Source organism: Palaemon carinicauda, chromosome 42 (genome assembly GCF_036898095.1).
Source record: "Palaemon carinicauda isolate YSFRI2023 chromosome 42, ASM3689809v2, whole genome shotgun sequence".
In the NCBI taxonomy this organism is placed as follows: domain Eukaryota; kingdom Metazoa; phylum Arthropoda; class Malacostraca; order Decapoda; family Palaemonidae; genus Palaemon; species Palaemon carinicauda.
In genome coordinates, this window is record NC_090766.1 from 29,775,197 (window position 1) to 29,798,899 (window position 23,703).

Genomic DNA, 23,703 nt, shown 5'->3' on the forward strand with positions numbered 1-23,703 from the left:
ATAAAAGAAATGCAGTCTTGCTCATAACCTACTGATGTTACTGTGCAAGTGCATAAAAGAAATGCAGTCTAGTGCATAAGGATGTTTTGGCCACTGGTGTCAACATGCACTTTCTGTTACTCTGTACCTCATTGTCTCTTTAGTGTTTTTTCCAGAATGGCAGGGAGGAAGATGAGGACGCAAGGTCAAATGGATAAAAAATGCTCTAATATTAGCATTTAGCAGTTTGATGGCCTAGATGACAACAGACTTGAATGCCTAACCATCTCTGGAGCGTGTTTTGTTCTAATTTGATAGTTGACCGACTTAAACTTTGAAAATAATCAACGAAGATTTAATAAGAAGATTCAAGTACTAGAAGGGCAGTAGTAGTTGGGATGTCAAAGTCGAGAGCTGAAAGGCTATGCCTCTGTCGAGTGTTAAGAGTGCAACTGCGACACTGACCACTTTATCTAAAGACATTACAATTAGACTTTATGTTAAAGCTCTGTTGATGGACCTTGATGCTTATGGAGGTGTAGACCCAAAATGGTATTTTTCCTTTGTTTTTTATAAAGACAGCAGATTTCTTAGCTCCAGAGTTATCTGTTATTTTGCGTAAGTTAGCAAGAAGAGGAGCTTTTAGCACTTGTTAGAGAAATGGTAATGTAATTCCTCTATGTAAATATGTTTGTAGTAGCTCAAGTCCCACTGATTACCGCCCAATTTCCATAACTCCCAGTTTTTTAACGTCTTCTGGCAAAACGTCTTAATAGGTTTGCCAAAGGTAATCATCTACTCCCTAGTTTGCAATTTGGTTTTCGTAAAGGCCTTGGAGTATGTGATGTCCTTCTTACAATCTCAAATGCTGTACAGAAATCCCTTGATTGTGGTCAGGAAGTTCGTATGATTGGCCTTGATTTTAGTGCTGCCTTTAAACGTGTTAATCATGAGGCCCTTGTTTTCAAACTCAAACAGGTGGGAGTGGGTGGATCGTTTCTTAGCATTATCATTGATTTTTTAAATAATAGATTTCAAACAGTTGTTTTGATGAGCACCATAGTGAGTATAGGAATGTGATATCCGGTGCTGCACAGGGTAGTGTTCTTGGCCCATTACTTTTCATACTATATACACATGACATGTGGTTTGGCCTAGAAAACATGCTTGTTGCATATGCAGATGATGCTACTCTCTTTGCATCAATTCCATCCCCTGAATGTAGATCTGGGGTAGGTGAATCCCTTAATAGAGATTTAGCTAAAATTAGTGCATGATGCAAATTATGCTATATGAAGTTGAATCCTAGCAAAGCTCAAAGTATGATTGTAAGTAGGTCAAGGACGTTGGCTCCTCAACATCCGGAGCTCAGTATTGATAAGGTTTCTTTAAATGTGTATGACTTATAAAATTTTAGGTGTGATTCTCGACAGCATATTTACTTTTGAGAAACACATTAGGTCTGTGTCTTCTTCAATTGCACAAAAATTGGCTTACTGAGAAAGTCTTTTAAGATTTTCGGTGATCAATCTCTTCTGAAGAAGTGTTTTGATTCTTTCATTCTACATAGTTTTGAGTATTGTTCTCCTGTCTGGTCTTCAGCTGCTGATTCACATCTTAATTTGATGGGCAGAAACTTGCAGTCAATTAAATTTCTTATTCCTGATCTAGATATTAATCTTTGGCACCGTCATTCAATTAGTTCATTGTGCATGTTGCATAAAATTTTTCATAACTGACCATCCTTTACATTCAGATCTCCCAGGACAATTCTATCCGGTTCGTAATACTAGGCAGGCAGTTAATTCTAATAACCAGGCCTTCTCCATCATGAGGCTCAATACTACACAGTCTCCTAGAAGTTTTATTCCAGCTGTTACCAAGTTGTGGAATGATCTTCCTAATCGGGTAGTTGAATCAGTAGAACTTTAAAAGTTCAAAGTTGGTGCAAATGTTTTTATGTTGACCAGGCTGACATGAGTCTTTTTATAGTTCATATACGACATATCTGTTTTTGACGTTGTTAATAGTTCATATACGACATATCTATTTTGTCTCCCTCTTGAGCTTTTAAATCAATACTTCTCCATTAATCATATCCTACTTCAAGTTTCATAGTCCTCAGCCATGTAGGCCTGGGTCTTCCAAGTCTTCCAGTGCCTCACCAAACTGATTTATAACCTGATTACCTCTGCCAACTTCGTTGCGAGGAAGATTATGTTTTGATAGGTGTTGTCTGTGAGTTTGTAATTCAAATGACTCAAAAACTATTTGATTGAAGATCATAAAATTTGGTGGGATGATTGGCGATCATCCATAGACAATTTGATTAGATTTTGGGAGTGATTTGGTCAACAGTCTAAAGCCAAGGTCACGTAAACGTAATAAACGAATCACAAAACCCAAAATATATTTGATCGAATCTAATGAAATTTGGTAGGATAATCCGCTGTGATCCAAGGACAACTTGATGGGATTTTGGGAATAATTGGGCCAAAAAATCAAGGTCACGAAAAGGCAAAAGATGTTTTTTGGTATAACTTGGCGGCCAATTTTCATTTGATTTGCATGAAACTTGGGCCAAAAGGTGCATAATTCAATTGCTTATATTGTGATATAAAACATGATATAGTGATGTCATTACCCTTATTTGTGTATTTATTTTTTTTATGTCTATCTGTATTTGTGATTTGCATAATTCAAAAACTATTAGACCGAATCTCGTGCAATTTGGTGGGATGACTCACCATGATCCAAGGTCACTTTTATTAGATTTTGGGAGTGACCGAGTCTAAAGTCAAGGCCAAGGTCACAAATGGTCAAAAACGCCTTTTTATAATTTTTTTGTCAATTTTTATCCGATTTTAATGAAACTAGTGCCAAAATGTGCATCATCAAATTGCCTATCTTGTGATATACGACAGGATATAGTGATATCATTACCCTTGTTTGTGTATTTATTTTTTGTATGTCTGTCTGTGTTTGCGATTTACAAAACTCAAAAAGACTATTTGGTGGGATGAATGGCCATGATCCAAGGACACTTGGATGTGAGTTTGGAAGTGATTGTGTCAAAGGTTAAGGCCAAGGTGACGACAAGGTCAAAAAAGTCTTTTTACTTTATCTTGGTCAATTTTTATATGATTTGCATGACACTAGTGCCAAATGTGCAGAATTCCATTGCCTATCCTGAAATATATAACTTGATATAGGCTCGATCTAGTTTTTATATGTAATTCCTGGCGATTTGACTTCCAAATTTTACTTAACCTAGACACTGTTTGAATTATTTGTTTAAATCTTTCATTAAACTACAATTCTAAAGACCCCGTATCAGAGATCATAGTTTCTAAATATTGAAATAATTTTACTTCAAGAATCCTTTTTCCTTCCTATTATATTTCATCTTCTATTGCATATTCCATTCTCATTTCTGTCTTTCTTCTATTCATCTTGTGCTCAACCTTCTGTGATAATTCATACTTGATTTGCTAATAAGGACAACATCAGCATACTCCAGGTCAGCTTTTTTCTTATTAGAAATCAAGTCCAATTCTTCTCCACCATCCCCGTCTGTTCTAAACATTATAAAATCCATGAGGATAAAAACCATAGACAACAACAAATTCCCTTACAGTTGATTGATTGATTGATTACTAGTTATCTGGCATCCTGACATCTAAGGTCAGTGACACCGATATTATCTGTTATATATATATATATATATATATATATATATATATATATATATATATATATATATATATATACACACACACACACACACACATATTTCTGGGGCGACCTGTGACGGCCGGTGAATAGGGTCCTTCTTTACACTTTTCTGATATAAATCTTCCAAATGCCTTCCAAGCCCAATAAAGTAATAACATAATGAGGAGAATACAAACACCATGTAAGACCATAATATAATATACTACTGTAAGTAAACATAAAATTACAAACTAGCCAAAGGACATAGGGAACGAAGGGTAAATAAATATGAAGACAAGGAAACATCTGAGTGTCCAAACGCAAAAGGCATCAAATCTTACATGTCTAAGCATATCTAAACATTAAAGGAACGGTAAATACATTAACAGTTAAAGCATAGGAATTAAACATGGTAAATATCTTAGGGCTAACGAACCACCCAGGAGAGTGGCGACGTGGTGTGAGTGGCGGGTAGGAGGGAGAAGAGAAGAGATGGAAGAAAGGAATAAGCAGAGATTAATGGGGAGAGATAAGACTCCCCGCTGCAACCGTTGGGTATTTAAGGGCCTGTAGAAAGGAGACATAAGTCTGGATGTTCCTTGAGACTCTGATCAGTGAACAGATGAATCAAAAGAAATAAATAACATTAATTATGTGTGTCTAACATGGTTCTATAATTGCTAGCTAGAGCTACAAATTAATATATTAACGTCAAGTAACCACGTAACATGTAACTATAAACCTCATCGGTAAAATAATGTTAACCTCGGTTCTGAACGTCTGAGTGATCTCCGGTGACAAAAGTCCGTAATAATGAAATTGTGAACATCAGCGGTAAGATAATGTTAACCTCAATGCTGAGCGTCTGTGTGATCTCCGGTGAAAAAGGACCGTAATAATGAAATTGTGATTAATAATGAAAAGGTTCGTGTGCATAAGGCCGAAGCCTGAGTCTGAGTGCCGGGTTTCACCATTGCACTCCAAATATCTGACTAGTTTCCAACCCAATGAGTATCCATTATAGCGGAGTAGAACTCAAGGCGGAGAGGGTGAACGTTCCGAAGAGAACGGAACTAAGGGTGGCGGCATAAAGCGAGCCCAAAGTAATGACTCATACACGAACGGAACCTAATAATAATGCTAGCTATATTAACAGTAACCACAAAAATAAAACGTAAATATCATCAAACGTAATATCATAAACCCGATTAATTATAGTCTTTGGGCGGTTCCGCCTGGGGCTCTGATCCCGAGGTCGTTAAGAGAATCCAGACTTCAATGTATTGATATATATGGCTTATTTGAAATATGAAAGAAATACGTTTAAATGTGCAAAAATTTATCATCAATCGAATGCCAAGTCCCAAACCTACCAATTAGCTACGATGGTGAAGATGAGTTGATTTCAATTCTAAGTACAGAAAACCTGAATTTGACAGGTATATGTACAGAAGAATTGTCATTGACTTTTATCTTTCTTCGTGGCCGAGTGGTATGGTCACTGGCATACAGATATCCTGGACGAGGGTTTAAATCCCCGCCGGTACGATATTATAGTCTTTGGGCGGTTCCACCTGGGGCTCTGATCCCGAGGTCGTTAAGAGAATCCAGACTTTAATGTATTAATATATATGGCTTATTTGAAATAGGAAAGAAATATGTTTAAATGTGTAAAAATTTATCATTAATCGAATGCCAAGTCCCAAACCTACCAATTAGCTACGATGGTGAGGATGGGTTGATTTCAATTCTAAGTACAGAAAACCTGAATTTGACAGGTATATGTACAGAAGAATTGTCATTGACTTTTATCTTTCTTCGTGGCCGAGTGGTATGGTCACTGGCATACAGATATCCTGGACGAGGGTTCAAATCCCCGCCGGTACTATATTATAGTCTTTGGGCGGTTCCGCCTGGGGCTCTGATCCCGAGGTCGTTAAGAGAATCCAGACTTTAATGTATTAATATATTTGGCTTATTTGAAATATGAAAGAAACATGTTTAAATGTGCAAAAATTTATCATATATATATATATATATATATATATATATATATATATATATATATATATATATATATATATATATATATATATATACACATACACATACCAAGGCCCTTCCCCCAATTTTGGGTGCTAGTCGACATCAAGGAAATAATAAAAAAGGGACCTTTCCTCTCTACGCAACTCCCAGCCTGAGGAGGGACTCAACCGAGTTCGGCTGGTACTGCTAGGGTGCCACAGCCCACCCTCCCCCGTTATCCACCACAGATGAAGCTTCATAACGCTGAATCCCCTTCTGCTGCTACCTCCGCTTTCATCTAAGGCGACCGGAGGAAGCAGCAGGGCGTACCTGAACTTTATCACAATTGCTCGCCATTCATTCCTATTTCTAGCACTCTATCTTGCCTCTCTCACATCTATCCTCCTATCACCCAGAGCTTTCTTCACTCCATCCATCCACCCAAACCTTGGCCTTTCTCTTGTACTTCTCCCATCAACTCTTGCATTCATCACCTTCTTTAGGAGAGCCATTTTCCATTCTCTTAACATGGCCAAACCTCCTCAACACATTCATATCCACTTTAGCTGCTAACTCATTTCTTACACCCATTCTCACCCTCACTACTTCGTTCCTAACCCAATCTACTCGAGATACACCAGCCATACTCCTCAGACACTTCATATTAAACACATTCAATTTCAGTCTCTCCGTTACGTTCCTTCACCACAACTCCAATCCATACATCACAGTTGGCACAATCACTTTTTCATACAGAACTCATGTTACATTCATGCCTAACCCTCTATTCTTTACCACTCCCTTCACTGCCCCCAACACTTTGAATCCTTCATTTACTCTCTGACATACATATGCTTCCACTCCACCATTTGCTGCAACTACAGACCCCAAGTACTTAAATTGATCCACCTTCTCAAGTAACTCTCCATTCAATTTGACATTCAACCTCGCACCACCCCCCAGATGCCGAAGCCTTGATGAGGATGGGGGGCTTAGGGATTAGCAGCTGGGCTCTAATGAACAATGGGAAATACTTTCCCACTGGACCTCGGTGCCTAACTGTTGATCCAACTAAATCAGTCAGCCCCTTTTCTTTTCCTTTTGGTTATTTCTTTTTTTTCTCCCATCTCTTCCTTTTGGGCTCGATATTGTTGATGACTTTGGCTTGTTTGATTATACTTTAGCTGCTGCTTTGGATTTGGCACAGTGTGGGATGGACGGCATTCCATCTCAAGCTATGTCAAATTAGACGCCATCACCCTCTGGCAGACCCCATTTGGTGCAGACCAAGTCTGTTAAGAGTCGGGCTCCAGTGATCCGGTTGTAAGTCACCTATATTTGCGGGTAATGGGTGACACCAGGCATTGGAGTCGCTGGTGGGAGGGGCTAACTACCCCCACTGACCAGTTTACGCCCACCTAGAGAGAGGCAGCCCCTCTCCAATAGAGGACTGGTCCCCACTAAAGCCTTTTCTCGTGCTGGGACATGGGATAGGAGGACCGACATCCTCCGATAAGAGGTGGTTAACCCGGCTTGCTACTTCTTTAAAAACTAACCCCTCTGCTGACGACCTGGAAACTAAAGGACCATTCTAATAATGCTCAAAAACAAAGTAATTTGGGTGACATGAGGAATTTGCGATTCCTTCATGTCACACAGATTCCCATAGAAACCAATTATGATATGCTGTAGAAATTATTTCAATGTTATGGTCACATCATGGAAATTAGAATGAGGCTTGAAGGGGACAAATGGTATTTATGGATATCATCTGATAATCTTGAGGAAGCATTCAATGCAATCAGTGATATTATGAATATTAAGATCAATAATTTGAACATCAAGGGTGCTCTTTGCGATGGGGTACCTAAGGATCTAGATGTTTACAAACCTGAAGATTGGATTGATAGAGGTATAGAGGTAGTTGTACTCTCCCAGAGAAAGCCAAAACCACCAAAGTGGCTTGTTGTTCAGTCAAAAGGGAGTACTGGAAATTATTTTAAAATATGTAAATTTCTTCAAAAGAAGGTGGGTTCCATCGCACCAGGCTATATATCTCGGTTTGGCAGAACAGTTTCCTCAAAAGTGCCAAATTAGAAACTCAATCTGTTATACTTTGCAACTTAAATACAGAGAATGATGACATAAAGCTGGATGTGAAACCCCATCTAAACTTCAGTTATGGAAGGGAAGTAGTTTTTAATACAGATTTATATGAGTTTACATAAGAGGAAATATTGGCCATGTGTCCTTTAAATGTGTGGAAAGTGAATAAAGTCCCTGGAATGTCAATGATTATCCTGACTTTCCAGGATGCAAATGTGCCTTTCCAAATTTACATAGAAAATGAACGGGTTAAGTTCGAACTTTTAAGCAGAAGCCGCTGCAATGTTTTAATTGCTTTGGATATGGGCATCCATCTGAAGTTTGCAAGAATGATAAAATGTGTAGTACTTGCTCCAATGTTTACCATGGAGAATGTACACTAGAGGCCAATTGTATAAACTGCAATTTGAATTATAAATCTATTGATTGGAGCTGCCAGCTATATAAGTTGGAAGAGGCTGCTTTCAATAAATCCAGTATCGAACACATAAGTGTGGGGCATGTCAAGAGACTATTGAATAAGTCAGCAAGTTATGCAAAGGTATTGAAACCAGGAGGAAAATGAGGCAGGAGAAATCCAACCCACCTATTACTGCCTCTATTCCCTAGAAAAGAAATTCGCCATCTTCTGATAAAATTCTAGAGGATAGGGCAAGAATATCTCCTTAGGCTTCGCTCACCTCTATTAAATCTTTGTCCCCCACTACAAAGGATAATAATAACCTCTCTCAGGCTATATCTTTGCCTGATTTGATGGCCGTCCCACATAAAACAGAGTTATCAGGTGCACCTGTAGTGGGGAAAACACCAAAACCTAACAAGTCACCACCTGTCAATAGGAAAAGAGAGAGACCTCCATCTCTCTCACCCCCATCCATTAAAAACACCAAAGTTATGACATCAAGTAGATATGATGTTCTGCCTGTTGATATTTCAGATCAACAGGAATACTTCTTAAATCAATCAAAAATTCAAGTTGAGGTCCACCATCCCCCACAAGAATTAGGTAAAAAGAACACTGAAGAGGCTAATAGAAAACCTAACTTATCAAGACCCAAACTTAAGAAGCCTCCAGAAAATATTGTCAAATCAAAAACTATCAGTGGGAAGACTTCATCAAAGATGTCTTACAGAAAATAATACATAATTTTCTCCTCCATTTTGCAATGGAATTGTCAGGGTTTAAGGGCCAAATAGGAAGAACTTAAGTTCTTAATTCACGAGCATTCCCCCACAATTGCATGTCTACAAGACACCAAGCATGATGCTAACACTCCTTGTCCTCGCAAATGTGTTAGCTATAGGACACCATATGACCACTGAGTAGGGAGCCATGGCGGAAGCCTCTTATACGTTCGTCTAGATGTTCCACAAATACCCTCTGCAGGCAGTGGTTATACAGATTGATATAGGGAGAAAATATACAATCTGCTCTCTGTACTTGCCTCCAAATGATAACATATCGTATGATAATTTAGTAGAGGTGATTACACAGCTCCCTCAACCTTTTCTTTTACTTGGAGAATGGTAGACATCATTTGTGAGGTGATGGTTTAGCATATACCAGGGGCAATATTATATCATCAATTGTGGAAAACGAGGATGTGGGACTCCTTAATCCAGAAGAGCCCACACATTTCCATGTTCAGACAGGTACCTTGACATGCAATGACCTTTCAATTGCAAGCTCTAACTGCCTCCTTGATTTCGATTGGAGGACATTAGATGATTGGCATACTAGTGGTCATGCACCAGTCATTATAAACACCAACAATGGTCCACCTTTACAAAGATCTCCACGATGGAATCTTGATAAGGCGGACTGGGATAGATTTCGTGAGCTAAGTAAAATTGAAGGAAATGCAGAACTATTTGAAAATATTGATGATGCCATAGATTTACTGAATGGAACCCTTCACACAGCAGGAATTAATTCAATTCCCAAAACAACAGGGTTATTCAAACGACGACCAGTCCCCTGGTGGTCTTCAGAACTAACTGCCCTGCACAGAGCCACAAGAAGGTCTTTAACTCGACTGCGCAGACACCGCACTGAAGGCAATTTGATTATATACAAGAAATGTAGAGCACAATTCTGTCGTGCCATGAAGGTAGCTAGGCGCCAGTCATGGGTGTCTTTTGTTTCCTCCATTAACAGTAGAACACCACCGTCTGCTATGTGGAGGAAAATAAAAAAGATTGCGGGCAAATTTACCCCGAACTTACCACCAGTGTTGAAGGTGAACGGTCAGTATGTGACTGAAGCAAATGACTTCAGCAATGCCCTGGCTGACCATTTTTCAAATGTATCATGCAAGTGTGAAGGAGCTCCTGGTCACCAGTATAGGAGCAACGAAAAAAAGAAAATGTTAAATTTTGTAACAGGAAGGGAAGTCATATAATTCTCCTTTTACTGAAAAAAAATTTGATTCAGCTCTTACTAATTGTAACGATACAGCCCCTGGCCCGATTAAATTCCATATGCAATGATTAAGCGTGTACATTTTAATACAAAGTTATTCATTTTAAGCATTATTAACAGAATATGGCATGATTATAGTTATCCAAGTGTTTGGGAACTAGCCATTATTTTAGCCTTTTTAAAACCCGGTAAGGACAAATTTTTAGCAACAAACTACCGACCTATTGCATTGATATCATGTTTATGTAAAATCATGGAGAAGATGGTCAATGCAAGACTGATTTGGTACCTTGAAAAGAAGGGTATTTTATCACCGATTCAATGTGAATTCAGAAAAAAGCACTCAACGACTGATGTGTTTATACGACTTAAGTCTTCTATTTGCAAAGCCTTTGCTTCTAAACAGGACTATGTGACAGTCTTTTTTTACCTCGAAGAGGCATATGATACCACATGGAGATTCGGTATACTTAAAACAATTCCTGAACTAGGAATAAGAGGAGAGCTACCACTATTTATTCAGTCATTTCTTTTACATAGAATTTTTAAGTAAGAGTGGGACAAGCTCTATTAGAGAGTAAATTTCAGGAAGAAGGAGTTCCTCAGGGTAGTGTGCCGAGTGTAACCCTCTTCTCACTAGCAATTAGTGGGATATCCTCAGCCATTCCCAGGGATGTTCTCATAACACTATTTGTGGATGATCTCTCTAAATCATTTGCTGGAGCTAGAATGGCAATGATTGAGAGAAAACTACAACTCTCAATTGACAAAATTACTCAGTAGGCCGATAGGAATGGATTTAAGTTCTCGACAAGTAAAACTACTATTGTACATTTCTGTCTTATCCGGGGAGTACATCCAGACCCGGATATATACATTAAAGGTCAACGCACCCCATGTGTAAGTGAAGCTAGATTTTTAGGTTTGATATTTAATTGTAAGCTTACATGGGTGTCTCACTTAAAAGCATTAAAAGCTAAATTTCTTGAGGCTCTGAATCTTTTAAAAGTATTGTCCCATACATCATGGGGGTAGACCACAATACTATTTTAAAATTATACAAGGCCTTGATTTTTTCCAAAATGAGTTATGGATGTGCAATACACTCCTCAGCCACCCCAAGCCAATTAAAGATGTTAGATTCAATACATCATGCTGGTATTAGATTGTCCACAGGAACGTTTAGAACTTCGTCTATTACAAGTCTCCTTGTTGATGACTTTACCGAAAGTCTTCTATTGTTCGGTATTGGTTCAGATTGCAAAGACTCCTTTACTCTTTAGCCTTTCAGACTGTAAGCCTTGTAAGACACACATCATACTTTGAGTTGCACCCTAAATCTCCTCAACCTCATGGCTTTCGAGTGAAACAATTATTAAACAGTCTGAATATAATTAGAAGTAAGGTGCTTCCATTTAAGGTATCATCAATGCCTCCATGGAAATTACCAGAGGTATCTTTTTGTAATTACTTTATTGGCGTTAAGAAGAATAAGACTGACTTAGAGTCCAGGTCTCTTTTTATGGAACTTGTTGTAGAACATAGGGGATCGACTTTTATATATACTGATGGCTCCAAATCTGATGCTGGCGTTGGATTTGGAGTATAGTAATGATTATAATTGTAGAGGTGCACTTCCTCTAACAGCTTCCATATTTACTGACGAACTGTATGGCATACTAACCGCTATTGAGAAAATAGCGTTGGAGAAATAGGGTAATTTTACAATTTTTAGTGACGCAAAGAGTGTCTTTCAAGCTTTAGAAATTTTTAATTCTAGTAACCCTCTAGTTTTAAAGATTTTAGACTGACTTTTTATTATTCGAGGGAGAGGTATAATGGTTCGATTTCGTTGGGTTCCAGCACATGTAAGTGTATCTGGGAATGAGAAGGCAGATTTATTGGCGAAGAGTCTTGCATCCGAGTTGCTACCAAGAAGGTATCCCATTCCCTGTAATTATTTCCTACCTAACATCAAGAAATTGTTTTGAAATAAATGGCAATAGCACTGGGATAGTCTAGGTGGCAATAAAATGAGAGAAATTACATCCTTGGAGGTATAACATGATACCCCTGAAATGACGACTGTTTGTCGTCTCCGTATTGGTCACACTCGGTTGACACACAAGTTTCTTCTGAAGGGCCAACACCAACCGTATTGCGACGACTGTTTAGTTCCTTTAACAGTGAGGCTTTTGTTGACCGAATGCCGTAATCACAATAACTTGAGAAATAGATATCTGTTTGAAGCTCGAGGTGAGGATGGCAGGTTCATCCTTGCCAAGATTCTTGGACATGTGTCCTACTATGCGAGTGACATTTTTAGATTTAATTTAGAAGTAGGTCTTCTGAAAACTATTTAACTTCTATAATGACATTCAACCTTTATGGTTTTATTTGAACATTATTAATTTTTATATAAAATAAATAATATCGGCGTCAATGACCTTAGATATCAGGATGCCTGTAAAATTTAAGTCAATCAATCAATCAGTGATGATTGTAGACATGCTTATTTGGAGAAGCAGGAGGCCCATCATCTTTGGAAGGGTAACATCAGATTTGACTTAGGATGACTGTACTCGGATAAGAGGTTTTGCTGTGAGACTTTATGATTTAACTGTAAAGGAATACAATTTAACCATAAAAGAAACTCTTTCTTGTATAGCACAGGAACATAAGTTGTGGGCTACCCTCAAATCTGCACTCTTGGCGTAGATGTAACAGTTTCTCCCTTACTTAAAGGATAAACTGTCCAAAAAAAAAGGAAACGCTTTTGGCTGATATGTTTGACAGTAAATAGAATATTGAGAAACTTGATCATCCACATTCCTATTTTCCTGAGGCTAAACTGACTAGTTTAGCTTTTTTGGTCTCGTAAAATTAAAGCTCTCTTAATGGACCTTGGAGGTGTAGACCCAATTGGTATTTTTCGTTTGTTTTTCATAAAGACTACAGATTTCTTAACCCTCAAGTTATCTGGTATTTATTTTTAGATTCGCAAGAAAGGTTTATTTTAGCAATTGTTGGAGAATTAATAATGTTACTCCATTATGTAAATGCCTCTGTGGTAGCTCAAGTTCAGCTGGTTACTGCCATGTTATATTTGTTTTGAACGTCTTTTGGCAGGACATCTAAATAGGTTTGCTGAAGGTAATCATCTGTTCCATAGTTTGCAATTTGGCTTTTGCAAAGGCAATGGAGCATGTAATTCCCTTCTTACAATCTCCAATGCTGTACAGAAATACTTTGATTGTGGTTAGGAAGTTCGTATTATTGGCGTTTATTTTAGTGCTGCCTTTGACTATGTTAATTATAAATCCTTGTTTTTAGTGCTGCCTTTGACTGTGTTAATTATGAGTCCCTTGAGTCCCTTGTTTTCAAACTAAAATAGTGTGGAGTGGGTGGGTCGTTTTTTAGCATCTGTACTTTCATAATCTAGGGCAGTTTGATGAATATAAGCTCGAGAACAAAGAGCTGTTCTTTACTTTACCTAATATTTCTTCTCTTGAGAGCAAAGGAAACAAATTGACTTTTGTGACACTGTTTAACTTATGATAATCACTGCAAATGTGCCAGACTCTACTATGGGAGATCGCCAGGGAAATCAAAGACTGAGATGATAGCATTCATTTTTATCTCTTCTATATGCCAATTTACTTCAAACTGATATACAAAGGGCACTCGGTGAGGGTAAGTTACCAAAGTTGGACTGTCTCCCATATCTATATGAAAAGGCTTAAAGTGACAATACCCAGGCAGTTCTTAATTCAGAACGAATACGTCCTAATATTCTTCCGAGATTTGAGCAACATTGAAATGATATTTGGCAGGGATCAAACTAAACGCAAGGTTATTTAAAGCACATACCTGCTCTGATGAGGTATTTGGCTGGATGACATCACTAGAAACTACGGTAACATCCCTCTCAACATATGGTAATAATGTATTTTCTTTAAGTAACACTAGTGTAGATGAAAAAAAGTAAAATACTACCTTAACCTTTCCTTCTAATACCTATACTAAGGAATCAGAAACTATGTTATGTTCAAAATTTGCAAGGGGCTTAAGAATACAAATACCATTAATGATATCTTCCTGGCAGATATCTAATTCAACCAACATGGCGGAGCAAGCATCAATACACATTCCATGAGAAAGCCTTGCATCACATTTATCAGACATATTAAAAGATTCTATTACTGCAGCTAAAGTTGCAGCGGTCCCTCCATGAGGGAGGATTTTACCTCCCAAAATTACTGTTAACCCTTCTGAATGAGAAAGCACATTTACTCCGAAATGCCAAATAGCATCATTACCAAATATGACATCAATCTCTTGTGATTCCTAAGTCAGGCACGACGCAAAAATCATAAGTAGATATCTTGTCTACTTTTTCTACAAGACATTTTATTGAATTTACACTTTCTACTTTAGCCACAGTGACATCCAGTTCAGCATGAGAGATAGGGCAGCCCCACTATCTATCCAGACATTCTTAAAACCTTGTAACGAGCCGAGAGAAGGTTGTGACTCAAAGGCAGGATGAAAGCAACTGAGTAACTTTATTACAGAACACTCACTTTTATATATATATCTCAAAGGCAACAGGAAATTTCCTGTTCAACCGACACCGCACCGGTTAACAGTTAACGGTGAGAAAAACAGACGTTATTTCAGGTTCTTGTCAGTGCAGGGGAGAGCGAAGATACAAGCATAATATATACACAAAATGAAATGTCGTTACTATGTACGATCATGTGACACACGGTTGGTACATGGCTCCCCCCTAAAAATGACATCCTGTACATGTTAAATAGGGCGCCCTGATCTAGAGAGGCGAATTGTAGGCGGGTCATCTGGCAGGAGATAAGCAGGTTTTAAACGATCAATGGAGACCCAGTCTTCTTTGCCACGAATGTTTAGTAGGAATACTTTCAGACTGCGCGGATCACAAGGAAAGGGCCCGTGTAAGGGGGCGTTAGCGGTGGCTTGCTAGTGTCGTTGCGTACGAAGACGTGCGTTGCAGAGTGCAAGTCTGTCGGTATGTGATGCTTCGCTGGGGGCTTGTAAGTCTGGCGGCATGGAGTAAAATTTCCAACGACGTGACGTATGCGCTGGAGATCGTCGGAGAAGGTTGCAGAAGGGAAAAATTCGGCAGGGACGACCAACGGGTCGCCATACACCATTTCAGCTGCCGAGACGTCGAGGGCATCTTTAGGAGTGGTCTTTAGTCCCAGGAGGACCCAGGGAAGCTGAGTATACCAGTTGAAATCCTTGCAGCGGGACATCAAAGCTGCTTTGAGGGTGCGATGAAAACGTTCAACCATGTAGGGTGATGCCTAGGAGATTCGCTAATGATGTCCACAATTGAGAGGCGAAAGTGGTACCCTTGTCAGAAGTAATATGCTCAAGGATACCAAATCTTACAATCCATCCTGAAAGTAAGGCAGATGTACATGAGGCGGACATTGCAGTTTCCATGGGAATGGCTTCAGGCCAACGAGTGGAGCGGTCGATGACGGTAAACAGGTAACGATGTCCTTGTGATGTGGATAGGGGGCCTACAATATCGACGTGAATGTGTGCGAAACGACTCTGAGGTCGAGGAAAGGTGCCCACTCCTGAATCCGTGTGTCGATGTACTTTGGAAGTTTGGCAAGAAGTACAGGCGCGGACCCAATCCTTAGCATCTTTAAAAATGCCGTGCCAAATGAACTTCGTCTTCAGCAGCTGTGCAGTAGAACGGCACGAGGGATGTGAAAGGCCGTGAATGAAATCAAACACCTGCCGGCGCATGGGAGCAGGAATCCAAGGTCGCGGTCTACCAGTACTGACGTCACTGAGGAGGGTGGTGTTGGAGTCTTTGAGGGGGAAGTCTTCCCAACGGAGGGACGTGCAGGATGTCCTACATGCTTGATACTCTGGATCCTGTCGTTGGGCTTCAGCCAAGGCGTTATAATCCAATCCCAGTTGAACGGCAGCCAACGTGTTTCTTGACAGGGCACCAGCAACGGAATTCATTTTCCCAGGGACGTATTGAAGGGTGCATTTATATTCAGCCCCGATGGAGAGATGTCGGCGTTGATGGGCGTACCAGGCATCACACTGTCGAGTGAAGGCATGCACCAAAGGCATGTGGTCTGTGCGAATGACGAAGGTTGTACCTTCTAAGAAATGGCGATGTTTGCATGTTCAGGCGTCTGTAATCCTCGCACGGACGGAGGGATCCGTCTTTCTTCAGAACGATGTGTAAGGGTAACGACCATGGGCTGGAGGCCTTTTGGCAAAAGCTCATTTCCTCCATTTCGGTGAATGTCTGTTTGGCGGCTGCCAATTGTTCCGGTGCCAGACGTCTGAATTTTGCGTAGACTGGGGGTCCCGTCGTCTTGATATGGTGATAAATACCGTGCTTGGAAGGAGCCGTGGGCGTTTGGCAAAGTTCTGGATGGAAAACTTCCGGGTACGACGTGAGGAGGTGGGCGTAGGCATCCGTTTGTGCGCTGATGTGGAGAGCGAGGTTGGAAGGGGTGGGTTGAAGAGGTGTCAACAAGTACTAGTCTGTGTTGACCAATCGTCGGTGGGCGACATCGACCAGAAGGTGGAAATGAGTGAGGAAATCCGCATCGAGGATTGGCAATGTGACGTCAGCAACGAGAAACTTCCAATTAAATTTACCGTTTCCAAACGATAATGTGAGGTTCTCGTAACCGTAGGTGGGTATCGAAGATCTGTTGGTAGCTTCCAAGCGGACGTCGGCAGACGTAGACAGACTGCGTCGTGTCCTAAAGAGTTCCCTTGGCAAGAGAATGACAAGCACCCGTGTCTACCAAAAATTGCACGCCCGTTCCTGCATCATGTAAAAAGGAAAGATTAGAAACACGGGAGGCCACCGCCACGAGCGATGGCCTACTTACACGTTTTTTGTCCACTGACAATCCTTGGCACATTTCTTCGCGGCACCCCCGAATCTGGAGTGGTAGTAGCAAAACTGCGGACGATGGGCAGCAGTAAGTAGCTGTAGAAGTCGTTGGTTGGGGAGCGAGCGAGTGGTGGGTGATGGGTTGCTTTGTTGCCGCTCCAGCACGTCATGGGGTAGGTGTGTGTGTCCTACGGCATTCACGTCAGCTTCGGTTGACGTTGAATAGGTTTCCTCTTTGTCAGGAGTGGAGGCGTTGATGGAGGTCCTGAAGGTCATGAAGTGGCTGTCCACAAGGGAGTCGGCTTTAGTCATCAACTCCTTTATTGGTAAACTATCGACATCGGGTATGGCAGCGCGTACAGGTTCGGAATAACGGAGTACCCAAAGGGCACGAAGTAGGTTCACCTCACGAGGAGAGCTGTCTGCGGCAGGTTGCAGGCGAGCGATACTGGTCATTTCCCTGAGGGTAAGCGAAGCCCTTTGGTCTCCCAACGGTTGTTGAGAGAGCTGAAAAAGCTTTGCTATACGGGCGTCTGGCGACGACGAGTACTGCTGCAGAAGGTATGTTTTGAGGGCGTCATACGCTATTAGGATGTCTCCTTGTTCACAAAGCCAGTCGGAGATTTCCGGGAAGGTGTCCTTGGGTATCGCCGCGAGAACATAATCTTCTTTGGTGGTTGAGCGAGTCACGCCCTTGATGCTGAACTGGACTGGACTTCGCCTCTCCGCTGGCGAACGACGAAATTTTCAATGGAGCAGCGCCAACTTCTGTGGAGTCCGTCATAGTAACAGTAATGGGGGGAAGGCGGGAAGAGCGAGTCGACTTCCGGGGTCACCAATGTGACGAGCCAAGAGTAGGTTGTGACTCAAGGGCGAGATGAGTAACTTTATTATGACACCGAGTATATATACACACAAGGTCCCAGTAAGAATGTCACAAAATAGAGACATGCTATTTTTTGTCAAACCGGCAACCGGTTCTGTTAACAGTTCACAATGGAGTATGCATTTAATTTAAATGTAAAAGCATGAACTACAACCAAGCTTCTAAAAACTGTATTACAAAAAAATAATATTTACCTGAACACTTGCACAAATAATAAGCTGTAGAGCTGTCTTTTTGAAACCCAAACAATGAAGATATGCCATTAAGAGTGCTGGGGCAAATAACAGGATGTTCATTTTGACTGATACGACTAAGCTGTAAAATTAAAGAAGGTACTTTAATAGAAAAAAACAAAACAAGGAATTTAACTACACCAGAATAATTAGTTTCTTATTTATAGTACAGAATTTGGTAAGATATGCTGTGTAGTTTCACAGTAAAGTGAAAAAAACAAGAACATGAGTTTTGATGGAAGGTAGAGTATAATTCTTAAGGGTTAATGTGTAGGGAATTAAAATGACTGAAACATGATAAACCAAACATACTTACTTTACTTTACTTTAAGGGCTGCTTTTCTGGACCTGTGCAGCAGGGGAATCCTACTCTCTATAGGACCTCCACAGTTGTTTTATGATATTCATTCGGGAGCATTTAAAATCTAACAATGCGTATTGATCGCTTACTGTTTGATCATCACTGCCAAAATATTCACAAAATAAGGCCTTCAGTTTCCTCTTGAAAGCCTTAATATCTTCAATAATTCGGATGTCTCATGGGAGCCTATTGTACAGTCTCGGGCCGCATATTCAAAGACTCTAGAGCCTACAGTAGACATGTATCTAGGTTCTGATAGTTTGAAACCATCTGTAACTATTCTCGTGTCTGGACGATTTGTTGGTTACACAATTTGTAGCAATTCTCTTAGATATTTTGGACGACCAGTTCTGATAACTTGTTGGGTTATTGTACATATTTCAAATTCAACTCTCGCTTTAATCGGCAGCTAATTTAGATCAATTAGTATATGAGTGATCCTTCCTGTAGGTGGGACACCTTTATCAGTCTTGCTTCTCTGTTTATTATGTTTTGTAATTTCCTAAGTTGTATTTTTGGTAGATTGTAGTAAATGGAGTTACAGTAGTCGATTCTGATAATCACACAGTTTATCACAAGTTTCTATTTTATAAAAGCAATATTTCTCAGATGATAAACAGCAGATTTTACTACATTATTTATTTGGGCATTGAGAGACAAGTTGCAGTCAATAAGTACGCCTAGATCACAAACTTTACTAGATACCGGCACTGAGTCCTTATCTATGTTTATTTGAATATCACCCAAGCTTCTCACAGTGTTTCTCTTTCCCAACACCATAAACTCAGTTTTGTTCTCATTCAACTTTAGTTATTTAATTATGATCCATTCTCTAACACTATCAAAGATTCGATTTAGAGTTTTAGTAGTGTGGTCTATATCATTTATGGAGAAGTAAAATTGTGTGTCATCCACAAATAGTTTGAACTTCACATCATGCCTTTGTAGTATTTTCGATAGATCAATGGGATAGGAGCTCAATAAGATTGGGCCAAGTACTCTCCCCTGGGGTACCCCTCTGTTTAAAGGTTCATGTGATGAATAAGAGTTTACAATTTGTACACAGTAATTTCTACCAACTAAGTAGTCTTTCAGGTATTCGAAAGCTTGATCTTCGACGCCGATGAACCATACATCATTTAGTAACAGTTCATGCACAACTGTATCAAAAACAGCACTAAGATCAAGTAATATTAAAATACCACATTTATTTTCATCCATCATTTCCAGCATATCATTTACAACAGAGCAGATGGCTGTCTCTGTAGAGTATAGTTATCTGTAAGCAGATTGGTTGTCAAGCAAAGCTTCTATTAATTCCAAGTGCCTGACTAGTTGTTTAAGAATTACATATTCTAGCACTTTTGAAAAAAAAGGATAGATTCGAAATAGGCCTATATGAGCTTATTTCCTGGTAATCCAGAGCACTTTTCAGAACTGGTGTGACTATAGCCATTTTCTCAGATTTGGGAAACTTACATTCATCAATACTTGCATTTGCTATTCTCATTATTTCGGCTAGACTAGAAGTTTCTCTCTCCAATTACTTCAGATATTGGTATTGGATCGATCGTGCAGTTAGTTTTCTTTCTCTCTTGATAATCCTGGTGATGTCATCTTGTTGTTATGTTGTTAAATCTAATTAATTTTATCTGTGTATCTAGTTTATCATTATTATGATGTTGAATATTTACAAATGACCTGGCTATAATTCCAATTTTATTTTTAAAGAACACTAGAAAATCATTTGCTAGTTCCTGGTCACTGTATCCATCAGGTAGCATCTTTACATTTACATTTCCCATTATACCATTTAGAAGACGATATAACTTATTCTTCTATTGCTGCTTCGCGGATCTTTCTCTTGTATTCACTTCTTTTCCTTCTTAGTAGGTAGTTGTAATGACACATAGCAGTTTTGCATTCTACTCATGTACTTTCAGACTCTAACAGATTCCACTTTGTTACTTTGCGTCCTTTTCCCTCTTTTTTACTACAGTCTCTCCATCAAACCAAGGAGAGTTGTCTTTAACTGTTATAGTCTCTTCCACCAGAGGGCACATTGTATCATATTCACTTTTACTCACTCTACTATTAGTGGTCATAACACAGTTAACACACATAGCTCCCATAAAAAGTTGGTTATCATAATCACAGGGAATGTTGATATAATCGTTTATTTTCTTTGTAACTTCTTCAATAAATATGGTAGGAGAAAAATTTGACCTGTCTAGTAGACGAAACGTTATAAGATTGTGCACTGGGGAGATTGTACATTTTACTTCAACATTTATATCAGATACAGTGTTTTCATTCCATCTATCAAAACTAGCTCCAACATATGCCCATTTAAAGTAGTTGCACAGTCGACATTATTCACTAGTTGAATCTAATAATTCACTAAATGCCAAAGCGTCAAGATTTGATACGTCATCCATACAAAAATTGAAGTCTCCACAAATAACTAATTCACTTTCTCCATGATAATCATCTCTATGATTGCACTGAATTCTTGAAAGACGATACTAGTATTTGTTCTCGGAGCTTTGTTGACTGTTACAAAGGATATTTTTTCTGTTTTTATGTGTAAAGTTCATTTCTATTTGTTCAAAGTTTGTTACACTAGTTTTTTTAACATTTAGAGAATTGAGTAACCTTTATAAATACAGTAAAGAGTCCGACACCCCCACCAGATCTACCCTCTCTCGGAATGCGAAAGAAGGTATGTTAGGGAGGTGTCATTTCAGTGATCTTAGCCTTGTCAAAGTTATTTAACCATGTTTCAGATAATGCTAGTATGTGCAAGTGTTTCTCGTTTTTCAATTCCCAAATTTGGATAGTTTTATTACCAACAGATTGTATATTTATGTAGCCACAGTTTATGCCATACTTAGTATCCATGATCAGTATTTTCTGCTTGTCTTTTCAATTCTAACTCAAAAGCTTTGCAATCTCTTGAATTTACTGTATGGTCATTTGGTTTAACTTTTTGCAGTTAATACACTATGACATTTGCAAGTTATATTCCTTGGTGAAATGTTTTTCTAAACATTTCCTGCAGACTTTATCATCAGTTTTAACTTGCAATTTTTTTCAAAATGTCCATACCCCTGACAGTCGTGGCAGGTGATCACGTGGTATCTATCATGTATGTCATAACTTAGTACCCCATCGTAACATAATTTTGTCATCATTATCGTGAATAGCCTTTTGGACTTCAAGATCACATTTCAACATATAGTGGGTAGTCCCACCTGCAGCAATTTTCTTTCCGTAACACGCTTATCTTGTACACATTGCATATCATTATTTTTTATGATAATTTTTCTCGTTTCAGTGTCCGCAACCAATGTCTGAATTTTGTTTGCAGCCTCTTCTCTGATCATATTGTTTGCAAAGTTTATAACATTTCTATTCGTAGTTGACCTCATGTTAAGTATTGGAATATCTTTAGGTGCCTGTTCGACCACGTGTTTTCTTTCAGTAATTTTAGTTGTTGTATACTGTATGTTGATTTAATTACCAAATGTATTCCTTATACAAACACAGAGGTTCCAGCACCCATAATGCTATACCTAGCAATAACTAGAGCTTGCTACCTTTTGGAAGCCTTTTTTTCCACAGAAATAAGATTTGGCTTCAAATATATCCCAACATCATCCACGACTCAAAATTATTTTTGGGGAGGTTAGGAACTGTGTGGTCTTCAAGTACTAGAGTATAAAAAGGGAAACTTATAAACTACAAGGGTCAAGTTACCTATATAATACCAATTGGAGTAACACCTACTACTTTCATAACATTAGTGAAATGAAGTAATGAATCAACGCACTCAACTTAGGAGGGGGTAATCCAGTAGATGAGACTAGGCATCTATTATTGCATCTCTGCCAATGAATGAATGATTGGTAATTATCTGGTATCATAATGTCATTGGTCATTGATGCCATTTGAAGTATGCTTAATAAACAACTAACAACTTATAACATGAATAAATAATTTAGTAAAAAAACATTTAGAATTTAACATATACTTAAAAACTGAGTAAGAAGGCCAGCTTCCAGTACAAACTTAAAAATTCCACTGGCATCATAAACAGCGTTTCCTCCAAAAACCTCGGTGAGGATGTACCTGCCATCCTCATTATGAGCTTTAGAAAGGAATCATTCTCTGATATCCTCAAGACTGGGATATTCAATAAGTAAATCCCTAACAGTCAGAGGAAACAAGCAATTATAACAAAATGGTTGGGACTGCCAGTCATTACGAACTTGTGAGTTAAATGTGCATGGTCAATTCTAAGGCAACAGATGACAGCTTCCCACTTTCTTGGCATATTATCCATTTCCATAAGGGTATCATCATTATCAGCACCTACGCCAATGCCTACTGACGTAAATGGCCTCGGTTAAATTTTGCCAGTCGTCTCTATCTTGAGCTTTTAATTGAATACTTCTCCATACATCATCTCCTACTTCGCACTTCATAGCCCTCATCAATGTAGGCCTGGGTCTTTAAATTCTTCTAGTGCCTTATGGAGCCCAACTGAAAGTTTGGTGAACTAATCTCTCTTGGGGAGTGCAAAGAGCATGCCCAAACCATCTCCATCTACCCCTCATCATGATCTCATCCATATATGGCACTTGAGTAATCTCTCTTATTGTTTCATTTCTAATCCTATCCTGCCATTATATCCCAATATCATTCTGAGGGCTTTGTTCTCAAATCTACAAAATCTATTGGAAATTGTTTCATCGTCATATCATGACTCATTTCCACAGAATAACACCGATCTCATCAAACTGATAGTCTAATTTTTATATGTAATTTAAGGCGATTTGATTTACTTAAACTAGCCATTGTCTGATTTGCTTTTTTCAATCTTTCACTAAACTCTGATTCTTAAGACCCTTGATTGGAGATCATAGTTCCTAAATACTTAAATGATTCTACTTCATTAATCCTTTCTCTTTTCAATATTTCATTTTCCATTGCATACTCTGTTCCCATCATCTATGTTTTCTTCCATTTATCTTCAGCCCAACCTCTTGTGCT

The 23,703-nt window shown here is 39.1% G+C and overlaps 1 protein-coding gene across 1 annotated transcript in view; it reads right to left on the bottom strand.

The window, feature by feature from the left end:
• Alg3 (Alg3, alpha-1,3- mannosyltransferase) overlaps positions 1-23,703 on the bottom strand; it is a 416,824-nt gene that overhangs the window by 195,154 nt on the left and 197,967 nt on the right. The window contains exon 4 of the mRNA XM_068364818.1: positions 18,249-18,369. Coding sequence (XP_068220919.1) covers positions 18,249-18,369 — 121 coding nt within the window. The remainder of the gene's footprint in view (positions 1-18,248; positions 18,370-23,703) is intronic.